The sequence below is a fragment of the Podarcis cretensis genome, assembly GCF_951804945.1.
Source record: "Podarcis cretensis genome assembly, chromosome: 7".
In the NCBI taxonomy this organism is placed as follows: domain Eukaryota; kingdom Metazoa; phylum Chordata; class Lepidosauria; order Squamata; family Lacertidae; genus Podarcis; species Podarcis cretensis.
The window spans coordinates 4,263,752-4,280,229 of NC_137176.1; the positions used below are offsets into that span (position 1 = coordinate 4,263,752).

The window sequence follows — 16,478 nt, forward strand, 5'->3', positions numbered from 1 at the left end:
CCGATAGCTGCCAAGATCACTACAATCAGGGAGGACAATTGTCATTGTTTTCTCCACTGCGAGATGAGCGCCGCACCCCATAATCGCCTTTGACTGGACTTAACTGTCCAGGGGTCCTTTCCCTTTTCACCTTACAATGCTTAGGAAAGCCCCTTTTCTGAAGCTGTTTGTTTGCATTGGGAGGAAATCCCTCATCAACCCCAGTCCACTTTGGCCAGGGGCTTCCTTTCCACGCCACACAGGGCCTGTCTTCTTTCTGCTGTCCAGAAGCAAGAAAGTCCCCAAGGCAGGGAAGTCACTGTTGCTTTCTCTCCTCATCGCCAGTCAATATAGGCAGTCTACCACCAACCAGTCCCCCCATTAGCACAATATCATTCCCTAGGTAATGCCGGGCTTGCTTTTATTAAGCCTAACTCCTTGATGCACTATGTACAAAGGAATTTTTTTAAGAGGCTTTCTTCTTGGTGACATAGGGACACCACTTCAGAATCAGGGACTATGACATGCTATGTCAGATATATGTTTGGTCACATAACTCCTTGGCCAGTTCTATATAGAGGTGAAAAAGCTTGGTGGGTATGAAGTATATTGCAGATCTGGTGGAGTGGGAAGAGCAGGTCATGTCATGTTCCATACAATTCATAGTCTAAAGTTGAAGAAATTACAACTGTAGCAGTGCTGAGAGGGCAGGTGGCTTGCAGTGGCAGAAGTCAGATTTTTACACCCTGTGCTTCCATGATTTGATATTTGGAGTATTTCTAGCATTTGTGGGTCTTCTTATTTCATGGGCTGAAGTGTAGTGATTCTGTTCAGGCACACCATTGGTTTTGAAGCCAGAGGTGTTGCATATTGTGTGGGGTTTGGCCTAAAGGATGGGTGCCTAAAACCAACAGATGATGGCTATGATTCTAGTATTAAATGATAGTAGCTATTGAATGGCAGCAAAAGTGTTAACTGCAAACATTTGTAACAACAGTTTGATTCCACTGAATAAAATAAAATAAATAAAATATGGAATATAAAATAAATTATATAAAATAGATAAAATAAGGAATATTACAGTTCTATATAAGCTTATGAATTTATATAATGTAATCAACATTACACAAGGAAAGAGAATTCTGGATACATCTTAAAAGGAAAGGTGTAGTTTTATTGCTACTGCAATAAGAGATATTTTTAAAATATAAGTTGTTATGGGATTTCATGTTAACTGCATTTTCTATTTCAAATGTTAATTAAAAATGTTAGTTTTCAGTAAATGACCATAAAGAGGCTACATCTTTATCTTATAGTAAAGTTAGATTGAAGTTCTTTAAGATAGGTACATTTTTTTCTTTTTTCATTTGCAAAATGCCATAAAGGCGCTATAAGGCCAGTGCACAGTCCCAAGGCAGAAACCAGGTTAAATCCCAGATGTATGGAATAAATAAGATGAACGGAAAGGAGGACATATCTAAAAATGTGTCAAGTTCAGAGCACAGATTTCTAATCATAACAGCCTAAAAGGGCCTTAAACATTCAGCTCTAAAGGCTGCTTCTCAACATTGTCACACTAGAATCTGTGCTCAGGTAGACAAATGGAACATGTTCAGACAGTTGTGTTTCTGCTCTGCATGGAAGTGACAGCTCAGCCTGTTGCTGCTCATCTCTTTCCATGTATTTTAAGCGATCATTTGTAAAAAATATACTTGAGCGTTCCATACTCATAGTGCGTATGTTCTGTACCTGAAGGCAACCTGTTATGAGGCCAAAGTAGTATGAATCCTAACATTTGTTAACTCCCGACAGCTGTCTTCATAATAAAACTATCCTATCAACTCATTAATCTGGAAGTCTTAATTGATTATCTTTGGCTTCTTGAGAGACCACAGAAACAATGGTTACATATCGTTTGAATTGTTTTGTACAGACTGAAGCTGTGCTCCTGATTTACCCCAAATCCTAGTATATTGTGAAGTGTGACCCCCATATTCCAAACATTCTATATGTGGAATGCTAAGGTCCTCGGCAGACATTTTAAGACAGGCGTAGGCAACCTAAGGCCCGGGGGCTGGATGCGGCCCATTCGCCTTCTCAATCCTGCCTGCGGACGGTCCAGGAATCAGCGTGTTTTTACATGAGTAGAATGTGTCTTTTTATTTAAAATGCATCTCTGGGTTATTTGTGGGGCATAGGAATTCATTCATCCCCCCCAAAAAAAATATATAGTCTGGCCCACCACATGGTCTGAGGGACGGTGGACCGGCCCACGGCTGAATAAGGTTGCTGACCCATGTTTTAAGATAAGGCAGAAAAATCCTGTTTTGATGATCCGAACATATAACATGTAAGAACTGTAAGAAAAAATACATTTAAACCAGTGTCTGCCAATGTGGCATCCGCTTGTGGAAAACTACTCTCATATCTATTTGAACAACTTATCAATGTAAATTTGGGGCAAAAATATAGTACTTTGTAAAAACAACATGGTTTAATTAGTAGGGGTATTGTTGTGCCTGATAGCTCCACTACCCTGTTAAGCTTTTGCTTATTTAGCTGTGTGTTGTTGTTGTTTTGTCCTTGCAGTGATGCCAGCATAAAAGATGCCCTTTCTGACTCAGACTCTGATATGGGCAGCACAGAACAACTTGACCAGGGAAGCACAGACACCCTTGTCAATGGCTGCAAGGCGGACAACGCGGCTGCCAAGAGACTGGCCAAACGCCTGTATCACCTTGAAGGTTTCAAGCACTGTGACGTAGCCCGCCAGCTGGGAAAGAAGTAAGTGCCACCATCAAAGAACCAGGATAAAACAAGTGCAGAGCCAAAGGGGGAGGGGGTTTCTTTTCATGAAAGGGGTGCCCCCCCTTTTACCGTAATTTGCCACAGAGTATGAAAACGTTTGCAAAGGTCTGGAAGTGAGAAGGAAGAGAGAACATGTCCCTGCTTTTGTAGCAATTGGAGCAACTCAGTTCCCTTACCCTGATCCAGCTGCACATAAAATGTGGATGGAGATGCTCATTGAAGGAAATGCAACATGGGTGAAAAAGATCCCCATTTGATCTGAATGTGCATCCTTACCCACCTTGTCCCAACTAGTCATGCCTACTAAATAGCCAATGCAGTGTGGCCAGAGTGGAAGAGGGACAGTTTACTCAGAGCAGACCCACTGAAACTAATGGGCTTAACCGAGTCATGTTAAGAGAGCCAGTGTGGTGGGATGGTTAGAGTATTGGACGAGGAGCTTGAATCTGCCCTCAACCATGAAGTGCAGTAGGTGATCTTGGGCCAGCCACCACCTCCTATCCTAACCTCCCTCACAGGGCTGTTGTGAAGATGCAATGGGGAAGAGAAGAAGCATGTAAACCACCTTGAGATCCTTGGAAGATGAAGGCAGTATATACATGCAATAAACGAACTAAATAAATAAATGTTCATTAGTTTCAATAGATCTACTCTGTCGAAAAACACAGCCACCTCTGGTTGCAATGTGACATTGCCATGCTCTCTATGTGGTTTCTGAGTGGCTTTAGAAAAACTTTTTTAAAAAAATCAAATCACCCAAGCAGCAGCAGATTGGAGAAACAGTGGTTGAAAAAGGTATGGAGAAACTTTGTTGAATTTATAACATAAAAGGTTTCCTGCTAACATTTCTCCACCACCATTATTATCTAGACAATCTTCACAGTAAGTTTCCCCAAATTCAGTTCCTCCATGGAAAGCTTCACCCGTTTGCATAGGGTTTAATTGTGTCAGGGCTCACTCAAGGCTTTATCTTGGAATCTTTTCCATTTGAGGTCTTAGCCCTGGGACACATGCATCGGCAGCTTTTTCCTGAGCACCAATAGAGTCAACTTCCACCAGCAGTAAACTATGGTCAGAGATTAGAGACAGAGTGTGTCTTTCAGGGCTTTGGGGGTGACTTCAAGGCTTGCTTCAAATCAGCACCTCTCCCTCCCTCTCTCTAATATTTCATTATGTGGGGAAACTGAGCCCATGTTCCTTGTTGTACTTCTGCTCTTAAGGCTTGCTGTATGGTAAATCTGAAAAGGGTCAATAGTTCTTGTCCCCATTCCACAATATTAGCATTCACATTTAAATATATTTTGCACTCAAATGTATGTCTTGAAACTAAATGGGGCAGTTTCTCATCAGAACACTTATTTCTGAGAGAAGGGGCACATACTAATTTAAAGTCCCAAACAGCATGAAAATAGCTTTATTACAATGTCTCCCGAAGGGCACGTTGACCTCATTTGCTGAAAAAAGAGGAACCTGATTTTCGAAGTGACAGCTTTTCCTGACATTGTGTTCCTGCTTTCCATTTTTGTTTCTAGTTTAAAGAGAGAAAGGAGAGAGATGATGGGGAAGAGGGCTAGGGAAGCATTCCCCAGAAACAAGCAAAGGATTGATGCTTAAAAAGGAATAGGCATATGCTAGAGATTTCAGTTCTACTAGGGCCAGTTCAAGTCTTCAAATATAAACTCCACCTTTCTATACAGCTCTTCATCTGAGGATCTCAGGGTGGTTTACCATATAAAAAGGCAAAAATACACAACAGAGCAACAGGCAAACCCAATAACCCCCACAGTTTAATAGATTGTTTAAAACCAGCAGTGTGCCTTGGGCCCAGACTTGGCAGCCCAAACAGTTGGAGCAGAAGCAGTCTTCCCTGATGAGCAGCCTGGCTGCTGATTCCTACACCCGCTGAAGTTTCTGAACCAGCTTCAGAGGCAGTCCCACATATAAGGTGGTGCAGTAATTTAATCTAGAGAGGCTACCGGAGCATAGACAACAGAAGTTAGGCTGTCCCTGTCCAGATAGGGGTGCAGCAAGGCCACCAGCTGAGGCTGATGGAAGGCAATCAGTGCCACGGAGACCACCTGAGGCTCAAGCAACAGCAAAGGATCCTGAAGGACCCCCAAGCTGCATTCCCACTCCTTCAGGTCTAGGCAACTGCCCACTGTTTGGATTCAGCTTCAGTTTGTTGGCTCTCTTCCAGTCCATTACCAAAGCAAGGCAACAGTCTAGCTCATCCACTGCCTCACCTGCAGATGTAAAGGAGAAGTATTATCACCAAGCCCAATCCCCTCCAATGCAGGAATCTCATCTAAAGCATCCATGATAGATGGTCATCCAACCTCTGCTTAAAAACCTCCCAGGAAGGAGAGCCCACAGTCTCCCAAGGGAGACCATTCCACAGCTCTTGCTGTCAGAAAGCTCTTCCTGATGTTTTGTCAGAATCTCCTTTCTTGTAACTTGGAGCTGTTAGTTTGGCTTGCTCCTTTTTGATGTGACAGCCCTTGATATATTAGAAGATGGATTGGATTGATCTTTATTACGGCCATTGGCCCGTTACACGACAGTTTCCCATACCAACATATTATACATAAACCTCCAAATTTAAAATCGCCAAAACTTACAAAAGACAAACAAGAACCGAAGCAAAGCAAAGACAAAGACCACCATCATACATTACACATTACAATAAATTTGTAACCTATGCATCGCCCTCTGCTCATAAATTAATCAAGGATATCAATGGTGATATCGCCTAAAACATAGATCATGGTTTAAAACAATGGTGATGTCACCTAAAACATAGATCATGGTTTAAAGGGGTTATCCGAGCCACACAGGAGACCGTTTCTCTTCTTTTGGGATAGGACGCTGATCAAGAATCTGGCAACCATGAGTGATCTTAGGGGGTCATCATCAATTAGTAGATATCTCAGTTTGGCTTCAATCATATCATCGGCAATTCCCTTAAGATATTGAGCAAGAAACTTGCTCCTGGCCGGTAAGTGAAAAGCACAGTCAAAAATTATGTGATGCAACGATTCCGGTGCCCCACAATTACAATCACATAAGAGCGATATCTGTCCATTGGAGAATCTATTTCTCAGCACGTTCGATGGGAAGGTGTTGAATCTTGCCTTTACAAAGGCATATCTATGAGCTGAGGAAGTTAAGGAATTCAAATAGTTTGGGAGCCTTAAGAGGGGTAATAAACCAAGATTTAGAGGTGAGCAGGTACCATTGCCCAAAACCATTTTCTGCTGCAAGTCCATCTCCTCTAGCTTACAGATTACTGTTCTTTTAGCTGGGACTATGTCCTGCTCTAGTAATTTGGATGGGGAGATTCCCATTGCCGTAATTTTCAGCTGTAAATTTTTTACCCATGGGCTCTGGAAATCATCTCTCCACATACATTGTATCAAGTACAGGTTTGGGAGATTGTGCCATAGAGATAGCCAGTGGCAAAGTATGTGTTTCCACAGAGCATTTTCCAGGGATACAATATTAAGTTCCATGCGTAACGCTGTATTACTTACACAGTTGGGCAGTTTCAATATCCCTCTTAAAAACTGATTTTGAATGACCTCCAGGTGAGATAGGTTGGCAAAAGTCCCCCAAATTGAGATGGCATAAGCAATTGTCGGGATCACCTTGGCCTTGAAGACTTTCAACGCCGATGGGATATGAAGGGCCCCATCGGTGAAGAAGAATCGCAAGATCGCCAAGGAGATAGCTTTGGCTCTATTTGTAACATAGGCTACATGGGCCTTCCATCTGAGGTTATGTTGTAACCAAACTCCCAAATATTGGAATCTATAGACTTGTTCGATGACTCTCCCATCAATTCTCCAATTATGGAGTTTCCGGCTCTTTGAGAATATCAGGATCTTAGATTTTCCATAATTAATTGTAAGGGAATTTGCGTTACAGTATGATCCAAAAAATTTAAAGGCCCTCCTGAGACCTACTCTTGAAAAAGAAAGAATGACTGCGTCATCCGCATATAGTAACAAGGGGCAGCGATAAAGTGCTAGGCGGGGTGCATGAATCCTTTCTTGGGCCTCTATTAGGGGAGTCCTCATGTCACTTATGAACAAATTGAACAGGAGTGGAGCCAATATACAACCCTGTCGGACACCTCTGTTAATGGGAATTGAGTTGGTGAGATCATCCTCTTGGTCTCCACTTCTCCAGGCTAAACATACCCAATTCCCTCAACCGTTCCTCATAAGGCTTAGTTTCCAGACCCTTTATTATCTTGGTCACCCTCCTCTACACACGTTCCAACTTGTCAATATCCATCTTAAATTGTGGGGCCCGAACTGGACACAGTACTCCAGGTGTGATATAACCAAGGCAGGATAAAGGTAAAGGGACCCCTGACTGTTAGGTCCAGTCGTGGCTGACTCTGGCGTTGCAGCGCTCATCTCGCTTTATTGGCCGAGGGAGCCGGCGTACAGCTTCCAGGTCATTCTGGCGAACCAGAGCAGTGCATGGAAATGCCATTTACCTTCCCACAGGAGCGGCACCTATTTATCTACTTGCACTTTGTCGTGCTTTCAAACTGCTAGGTTGGCAGGGTCAGGGACTGAGCAATGGGAGCTCGCCCCGTCGCGGGGATTCGAACTGCCAACCTTCTGATCGGCAAGCCCTAGGCTCTGTGGTTTAGACCACAGCGCCACCCACGTCCCTTAAGGCAGGATAAAGCAGTACTATACTTCTGTTGATGCAGCCTAGAATAGCATTATCTTTTTTGCAGTTGCACTAAAAAAAAATCAATTAAATTTTCCTCAGGGGGTCCCCACCCATTGGGCCTCCTGAGGTGAAACAGGAAGGTTCTGCCTCCTCACCCCAGCCTCGCTTACTTGGGTCACACAGATCTCAACAGAACAAGCTGCAGCCACACAACCCCAGTAGACCCCGGAGCCAGTGTGGTGTAGTGGTTAAGAGCGGTGGACTCGTAATCTGGTGAACCGGGTTCGTGTCTCTGCTCCTCCACATGCAGCTGCTGGGTGACCTTGGGCTAGTCACACTTCTCTGAAGTCTCTCAGCCTCACTCACCTCACAGAGTTTTTGTTGTGGGGGAGGAAGGGAAAGGAGAATGCTAGCCGCTTTGAGACTCCTTCAGGTAGTGATAAAGCGGGATATCAGATCCAAACTCTTCTTCTTCCCAGTGGCAGCAGGGGCAGGTGGGGCACTCGTGGGGGCACTGCCCTGTAGGATTCTGCCACCCTGCCTCTGCACCCTGTTTCAGCCTGCCTCAGGTGTTGGCCGGTCCTGATTTCCCTCAGACTTCGGTTCCCATCATGACTTTTTCTGCTTTTCTGCTTTTCATAGTTGCTCTCTGGAAAGGGAAATACAGCAACTGAGCTAAGAAATTGCTCACGAGATGACCAAAAGATGCCAAATGACTAGATCAAGGAGAAAAGGATATCGCCTTGCTCTGCAGCGGAGACATCTCTGCTGTGCTTGTGCTTTCTGAGCCTAATTTCTTTCTGCTTTTACTGCTTGTCTTTAAACACTGCACAATATGACTGGTAAATGAGATGGCTTGATCCAGGGTTGGCTAATTCTGGCCCAAGAGCCTTCATCTGAGGAACACAGAAGAGCTGTGTGTCATCAGAATATTGCTGACGATATACTCCAAAACTCTGGCTGACCCCACTCAGCAGTTTGATGTAGAGAGAGAACCAGTGGGGAAACAAACTCTTTAGGAAGGACAGGCAAAGGTGTTACTCTGAAAATCTAGGAGGTTGAGAATCCCAAAAAGGGCAGACTGTTCCACGGGAAAAAGTACTGTGGCTGGAGATACCCTGCCTAGGAATGTGCTGTTGTCCTCCTGACCATAATCCCCATGGTGGTCTTGAGAGAGCTGGCCTGGATAACCCATTATGCTATATGAATAAATATCCTAGGAGAATTATTGTTCCAGCATTTATGCTGTTTCAGAAAGGCAATATGAAAATTTAATAACTCAAAGGAATGGAAATGTTTTTTCTTTGGGAAGGTACGTTTTTTAAAAGACTTTTAGTTACTTTTACTCTTACTCCTTCTGGAATACTAGAGCTGCGGCAGGAGTTAACAAACATGATTTCAAGTATACATAACATGTGAATTGGAGTTTCATGTAAAACACACTCCCATCAATCACAATGTTTTCTTTTTGTTCTTCTCATTTGCTTGGCATAGCCTGGGGAACAGTGGTCAAGATGCTCTGATTATTCACAGGCATTTAGCATGGCAACAAATGACTCACTTTTACTCTCATCTCTATCACTTCCTGGTAAATCCCACATTCACCAGCAATGCTGGGAAGTTGTGGAAATTAATGTGCTTTTGTTACATATATTGCTTCTCCATATGAATTGTATATATACTAATAAATGCATTTGTTAAAAGCAACAGTGAGGGGACAGCTTAAAACTAAAACGTAAGCTTTCATAAGCTGTCATAGACAACAGTCTACCAGGTAGACAGAAAGACAACCGTCTATCAAGTGCCATAAGACTCTGTTCTTTTTGCTGTGAGACCTACCCATCTGAAAATTCATTTATTGCAACAAATCAGTGCCGGTAGATATGTGCAAAGAGCAATCTGGATGTGGCGGATTTCAACCTGCACCAGTGAGTGGCACCAGAAATGAGAACAAAATCTGGTAATTTACCCAGGCAAGCTTGTTGTGAGAGTTACCATTATATGACTGAAATTTCCCACTGCATTCCTGAAAATGCTAAAAATTATTGGTAAATGCCAACATTTATCAAATATCCAACATACGTACCTGTTAAGAGCCCACCTCTTCTCTCTTTTAGTGAAACATTCCAGAAATAAATGCAAAAAGTGTAAGCTGAACGAGGAAGCCTTCAAAGGCTAACAACATAAATCTTGGAGTGCAGCCTGTCATTGCAACAAAATATTCCATATTCTTGCTTACCACATCAGCTCTGGTTCTTTGGTCTGTATAAAGCCTTAGAATCATAGAATCATAGAAAGCCTTCATTGCCAGCAGTTCTCCTGGCTAGCTCCCAAGTCCTGACAGTTCGTTTACTAACTGCTATTCACCGGTCACTGAGAATTCTAGTGTCTGCTTCATTAATGCAATAATGAAGCAAACATTAAAAGGGGGAAGGACGTCCAAGTCAAACAATGAGTCAAAAATACATACATTTACATAGTGAACTTGGAGCATGGATATTTTTCAGTCCAGTGGGATGGCTTGGCTCTGCAGTTGAAAACCAATGGGACTGGAAAGAGCTCATATTTGGCTGGATCAATTTCACTACAGATGGAGGATGTGCTGGGGCAAGTATCTAATGTAGGAACACAAACCCATGTTCAGTGGATTGTGGAATTAGATTCTTTGGTGAAGAGTATGCAGAAGTACACTGACTGTGGCCTCTTTAATTACAGTAATGAATTTAGCAAACTGGTAGCAGAAGAATATCTCCGTTTCTTTGACTTCACTGGACTGACCTTGGATAAAGCACTCAGGTGAGCTGCAAGGGCAGGGATCTCGAATGCGTGAGTTAGAGGTAAGGCCCCACACCACCCATTTCTGTTACCATCATTTAATTTCAGACATCTCAGGAGTCTAACAAAAATCAAGCACTTTCAACTTGATTGCATGTCTCTTATGTCTGGATTCCTCTTTATTTACAAATACTGCCTTTAAATAGGTTAGTTTTATCAGCCGCATTTTGGGTCATCAGATAAAGGGCAGGTGACTGGGTGGCAGGCTGAGTGTCGCAGTAACACAGCTTCATATTGTGATGCTTTCACTTCCCATCTGCAGGCAGGGTGCTTTGAGTTTTGTATGAAGGCCGGGAAGTGGGAAAGGGCTGTTGGATCAACAGAAGTCCCAGCGCTGGCTCATATGTTGCCTCAATGAAATAACGATCAAAGCTGAAGATTAGCATTGCCTTTTTTGTTACCTTTCTGTTCCCTTTGAAAATCCTTGGGGCTTTATGAAACATTATGAGCAAATATGTGTGATGATAGCCTGATAGCTCTTTCAAAAGAGAAGAGTCACTTAAGAGTGATTTCTCACGGCGGTTCCAAATGTATGTTTGCCAGTAGAGGGTAGTTCCAGCAGGAGAAGATGGGTAGGAATACATTTCTCCATTGGAAAAAGCCTTTCACAAAGCAGCCCGCCCCCCATAAAAAGACATCTGGTTTCAGTATACATGATTCTCCACAACATTTAGTCAGATTCCATTTCAGACTTCTAGTCCTTTCATTTAGGACACCCAGCCTGTTTAGCCAGAGTACATTTCTTCTCAGTCTCTATTCCCATCTGTTTCTCTCTGCTGTGCATTCCACTTCTCCCTTCCTCATCCTGCCAGGTGCTGGGCTTGGTCCAAATGGTTACTTTCTGTATATTTGGATGTCATCTAATACAAGCATACATTTCCCCACTGAAATAGCAGGTCAGACGTTTCTATATCTGGGAGAGCATTTCCCTGCTTAGCTTCTAAATATTTTCAAAACTGCTGTGTTGAACTGCCAAATGAGACTGCCTGGAAGCTTCAGCTACACTCAGTACAACCCCACACCATCTGATGAATGAAAGCTACTGAGAGCACATCACGCCTGCACTATGATGTCTGCATTGGCTCCTTGTTCTCTTCCAGATACAATTCCAGAAGGTGGCTTTAAACTACATGGCTCTGAAGAGCTTAGCTCCAATGTACTTTGGAGACATCTCCACTTGCAGATCCCTTTACAACATCTGAGATTAGGAGCTTGTTTTTACCCTTTGTGCAACAGATGAAGACAGCAAGAACATGAAGAGAGACTTTCTCTCACTAAAGAGTCACATTTGGGAGTAGAAACCCAAGTATCTTCCAGATGTGTTGTAAGACTTTTTGGGTCCTAGGAACATACGAAGCTGCCGTTTACCAGGTTGATTGCCCATTTAGACCGTTCTCGTCCTGAGACCTGTGGGTATAGGGCAGTGTGCAAATTTAATAAATAATAATAAAAATAGTAAAATTCTGAGGGCTTGTCCACACTTCTGCTTGTTCAGCACCTCCCCCATCCCCACCCAGAGAAACCCACACTTTCCAGCTGATTTGAGGCAAATGTCAATCAAGTTTTCCACAGATGGACATTTGTTACAATTCAGCGGTAATAGAGGGTTTTCCTGGGGAAAGCAGTGGGGCAAACAGAAGACCGCTTGGACAGAAAGCACAAGTGGAAAGGACGAGTGGAAAACCTATTGGACCCGTGCTTTCTAGGCAAGGGATAAGCAAGGTGTGGGCGAGCACTGACTGGCCGCCATAGGTCTCCAAATCCTCAGCCTGTGGTCTTTCCCATTATGTGCAATCAGATCCTTTAAACTGTAGATGCCGATTGAACTGGCCTTCAGCGCACAAAGCATGTGCTGTGGGCCCTCCCTGGGTCTCAGGCTGGCAAAGACAGAAGGAATTTTAATTATATTTTTATAACATAGAAACATTTCCCCCCTGTTTTGCTGGAAACTTCCTGCCTTTGGTGTCCACCTCAGCTCCTCAGGGTTGCACAGGCTATAAAACTAATTATTTAAGGTTACGAAGGCACACAAAATGGGAAGCAGTGACAAGAGTTGTGCTAATTGTTATAAGTGGCATTCCAGGTTTAATCTGACAAGTATCCATGGCACTCACATAACCAGAGCCCACAGTCCTTCTGGATTGCAATAGAAATGTTTAGGCAGAGGCAGAGATGGACAGATGGGTCTGGGTCTGGTTCTTCTCAATTTCACATTTGCTCATTCATAAATTTATTCTATTTCTGGATTAATCTGCATTTTAAAAATAAAATCTGCATAACATTTTGTACTTAAATAATATTTTATTTATCAATGTATACATTTCTAAATGTATTTTCTCTGTATTTAGCTGTATCAAAATATGAAGTTTTCCCCCTTTCACATGTTAGTCCAGGAGTTGTGAATCAAGTCAGATAGATTCGTTCATTCATTCATTCATTCACCTAACAAGATTTATATACTGTTTGATTGTAATAAAACCACCAGATAGTTTACAAAAAGAATAAAACTTTTAAGGCATCAATAAAGGACCACTAAAAACATTCAAAAGATAATTCAAATCTTTTTTTAAAAAATAATATTTATTCAAGTTTTAAAGGTTACAAAAGGAAAAAAGAACAAACACCAGATTAAGCAAAAACAAAAAAAACACAAAAAACAAATCAAACCTTCCCATAACTTATCTTTCATTTGCTTGTTTCCTTGACCTCCTCACACCTCCCTTTTTTGTATTCTAGTTCAGTTAAATATTTCAGCAAATCCTTTCCATCCTTGTTTTTATCCTAATAGTTTATCTTAATATACTGTAATTTTACATTCTCTTCTTTCACCAATTAACAATCCATTTTTACTTAATTCTTTATATCATTTCTGCTAAAACCACATAACTTCATTCCAGCATCCTTCTAACATCCCTTAATTTTACAATGTTTCTGTAAATAAACTTTAAATTTCTTCCAATCTTCTTCCACCGACTCTTCTCCCTGGTCTCGTATTCTGCCAGTCATTTCTGCCAGTTCCATGTAGTCCATTACCTTCATCTGCCATTCTTCCCGGGTGGGTAGATCTTGTGTCTTCCAGTACTTTGCAATAAGTATTCTTGCTGCTGTTGTAGCATACGTAAAGAAGGTTCTATCCTTCTTAGGCACCAATTGGCCGACCATGCCCAGGAGAAAGGCCTCTGGTTTCTTCAGGAAGGTATATTTAAATACCTTTTTCATTTCATTATAAATCATCTCCCAGAAGGTCTTAATCCTTGGGCATGTCCACCAAAGGTGAAAGAATGTACCTTCCGTCTCTTTACATTTCCAACATTTATTATCGGGCAAGTGATAAATTTTTGCAAGCTTGACTGGTGTCATGTACCACCTGTAGATCATTTTCATTAAATTCTCTCTTAAGGCATTACATGCTGTAAATTTCATACCTGTGGTCCATAACTGTTCCCAGTCAGCCATCATAATGTTATGTCCAACATCTTGTGCCCATTTAATCATAGCAGATTTCACCGTTTCATCCTGAGTGTTCCATTTCAACAGCAAGTTATACATTCTTGACAAGTTCTTGATTTTGGGATCTAACAGTTCTGTTTCCAATTTTGATTTTTCCACCTGGAAGCCAATTTTCTTGTCCAAATTGTAAACCTCCATTCTTTGGTAATAATGAAGCCAATCTCACACTTTATTTTTTAGTTTTTCAAAACTCTGCAGTTTTTATCTATCTCCCCAAAAGATAATTCAAATCACTGGAAAGCTAAAACAAGATCAGCACATGTGAACTTTCCCCACGTCTGGGTAGTCAGACATAGTCCCTGTTGTTTAGTCGTTTAGTCGTGTCCGACTCTTCGTGACCCCATGGACCAGAGAACGCCAGGCACTCCTGTCCTCCACTGCCCCCCACAGCTTGGTCAGACTCATGCTGGTAACCTCGAAAACACTATCCAACCATCTCGTCCTCTGTCGTCCCCTTCTCCTTGTGCCCTCCATCTTTCCCAACATCAGGGTCTTCTCCAGGGAGTCTTCTCTTCTCATGAGGTGGCCAAAGTACTGGAGCCTCAGCTTCACAATCTGTCCTTCCAGTGAGCACTCAGGGCTGATTTCCTTCAGAATGGAGAGGTTTGATCTTCTTGCAGTCCATGGGACTCTCAAGAGTCTCCTCCAGCACCATAATTCAAAAGCATCAATTCTTCGGCGATCAGCCTTCTTTATGGTCCAGCTCTCACTTCCATACATCACTACTGGGAAAACCATAGCTTTAACCATACGGACCTTTGTTGGCAAGGTGATGTCTCTAGGTGGGGGCAAACCCCCTGTCACACTGTGCCCCAAATCCCCCTTGTGCAGAGCTGCTCCCAGAGGTCACCATGGTTAATGACGCCGAAAGCCTCAGTCCTGTGCCTTTTTTCACCCCAAACCAGGTATGGTGTTGGCATGCTCAGCTACCTGGAGATTTAACATTTATAATGAATAGTATAATAATAAATACAATGGTACCTCGGGTTAAGTATTTAATTCCTTCTGGAGGTCTGTTCTTAACCTGAAACTATTCTTAACCTGAAGCACCACTTTAGCTAATGGGGCCTCCCGCTGCTGCCGCGCCGCTGCCTCGCAATTTCTGTTCTCATCCTGAAGCAAAGTTCTTAACCTGAGGTACTATTTCTGGGTTAGCGGAATCTGTAACCTGAAGTGTCTGTAACCCGAGGTACCACTGTAGTAAACTGTGACTTTAGAAGTCCCAGAGCCACATCCATTTTAGGTACCTCACGGCCTATGATCAGCAACTTTTGGTCTCCTTTCGATTTATTTGCTAACTTTCTTACCTTTCCATGTCTAGAACATTCCTAAAAGCCTTCCCCTTGATGGGAGAGACACAGGAACGGGAACGTGTCCTCATCCATTTCTCACACCGATATTGCCAATGCAATCCAGAAGAGAGCACATCAGAAGGTAACACCACCTTATGGTTCAGAACTGGGCCTTTTTGCCCCACATGGCACCTTGCCATAACTTGCTTTTTGAGAGGCTTGCCAGTGAAATCTCCCTTAAAAGTTAACAGAAAACATGCAGAGTTGGGCAGAATGAGCTGAAGGGCTCCCAAAAACAGAATAACTGGCTTCCCACATTTTGAAATAATGCAGTGCATTAAATGCACGTTACTATCTAAAGAGGAGTCGCCCCTCCATCAATAAGAACCTAAAATTATCTAACTGCACCACAGGAGAATATTAATACTCGACTGGCCTATTTAGGATCTTTGTACATATTCCTGAGAGAAGCACTTTGAACCCTTGAAATGAGCTTTATAATGGTAAGTTTTGCTTTTTAAGCAAACTGAAAGGAAAGACTAGATGGTTTCCTGGAATAATGCCACCTGCTTAATGGTTCAAATAGCTAAATAGTTATTAGGATGAAAAGTAAGTGGGAGTGAGGCTGTTGCGGAAGTAGAACAATATCACAATTTGGAGCCAAATGAAGTTGACCTTCTCAAATTTTGTTCTTGGCTTTTTGAATGTTCCCCTGCCTTGTGAGGGCAAGGACCACAATATGCTGAATATATCTAGTTGTTAGTGCAATTTAGAAACAGGCTAAATTACCGTACTTGCATCTTCCAGATGGAATCCACACACTCACTTGTGCCCTGATGCTGCTCAACACAGATCTGCATGGCCATGTAAGTATTTTCAGAAGAAGACATACATTGAGCTCTTGCTCTCCAGGTAGATTGGTTGCTATCTGGAAAATGCCTTTGAAAACTGATGTCATGGCAGTAGTAGACAATTTCAGGGAAGGGCATTCAATTCCGTGCTCTTTATGCAAAAATGCTGTCTACAGCAACATACCCCTCAACCGTCCCACATGCCAGAATTACAGAAGCCATCCCTGCTTCTGACTGGATCCTGACAAGAGTGTGGACCCAAAAGACAATCATCCCGATTTTCCTCTGCGATATGTTGGAGAGTATGTAGCAATGGAAGCCTCAAGCTTCAAGTCTCATCCATCTGGGATTGTGTAGGGCAAACTAAGATAAGCGTGTATAAGAGTATATGTTCAGAATAAATTGAGATATATGATGAAGACTCCTATTAGATTCCTTCAAAAATGTCACTTTCCTGTCAGGTCTAGTCTGGATTAACCTTCAATTGTTCACCTATTACTCAGTCCATGACTGA

General features: G+C 42.5%; 1 protein-coding gene across 1 annotated transcript in view; it reads left to right on the top strand.

The window, feature by feature from the left end:
* The window catches only part of PSD2 (pleckstrin and Sec7 domain containing 2), a 57,938-nt gene that overhangs the window by 17,594 nt on the left and 23,866 nt on the right, over positions 1-16,478 (top strand). The window contains exons 4-7 of the mRNA XM_079983519.1: positions 2,569-2,763; positions 10,192-10,272; positions 15,143-15,255; positions 15,921-15,979. Of these exons, the coding sequence (XP_079839645.1) occupies positions 2,569-2,763; positions 10,192-10,272; positions 15,143-15,255; positions 15,921-15,979 (448 nt within the window). The remainder of the gene's footprint in view (positions 1-2,568; positions 2,764-10,191; positions 10,273-15,142; positions 15,256-15,920; positions 15,980-16,478) is intronic.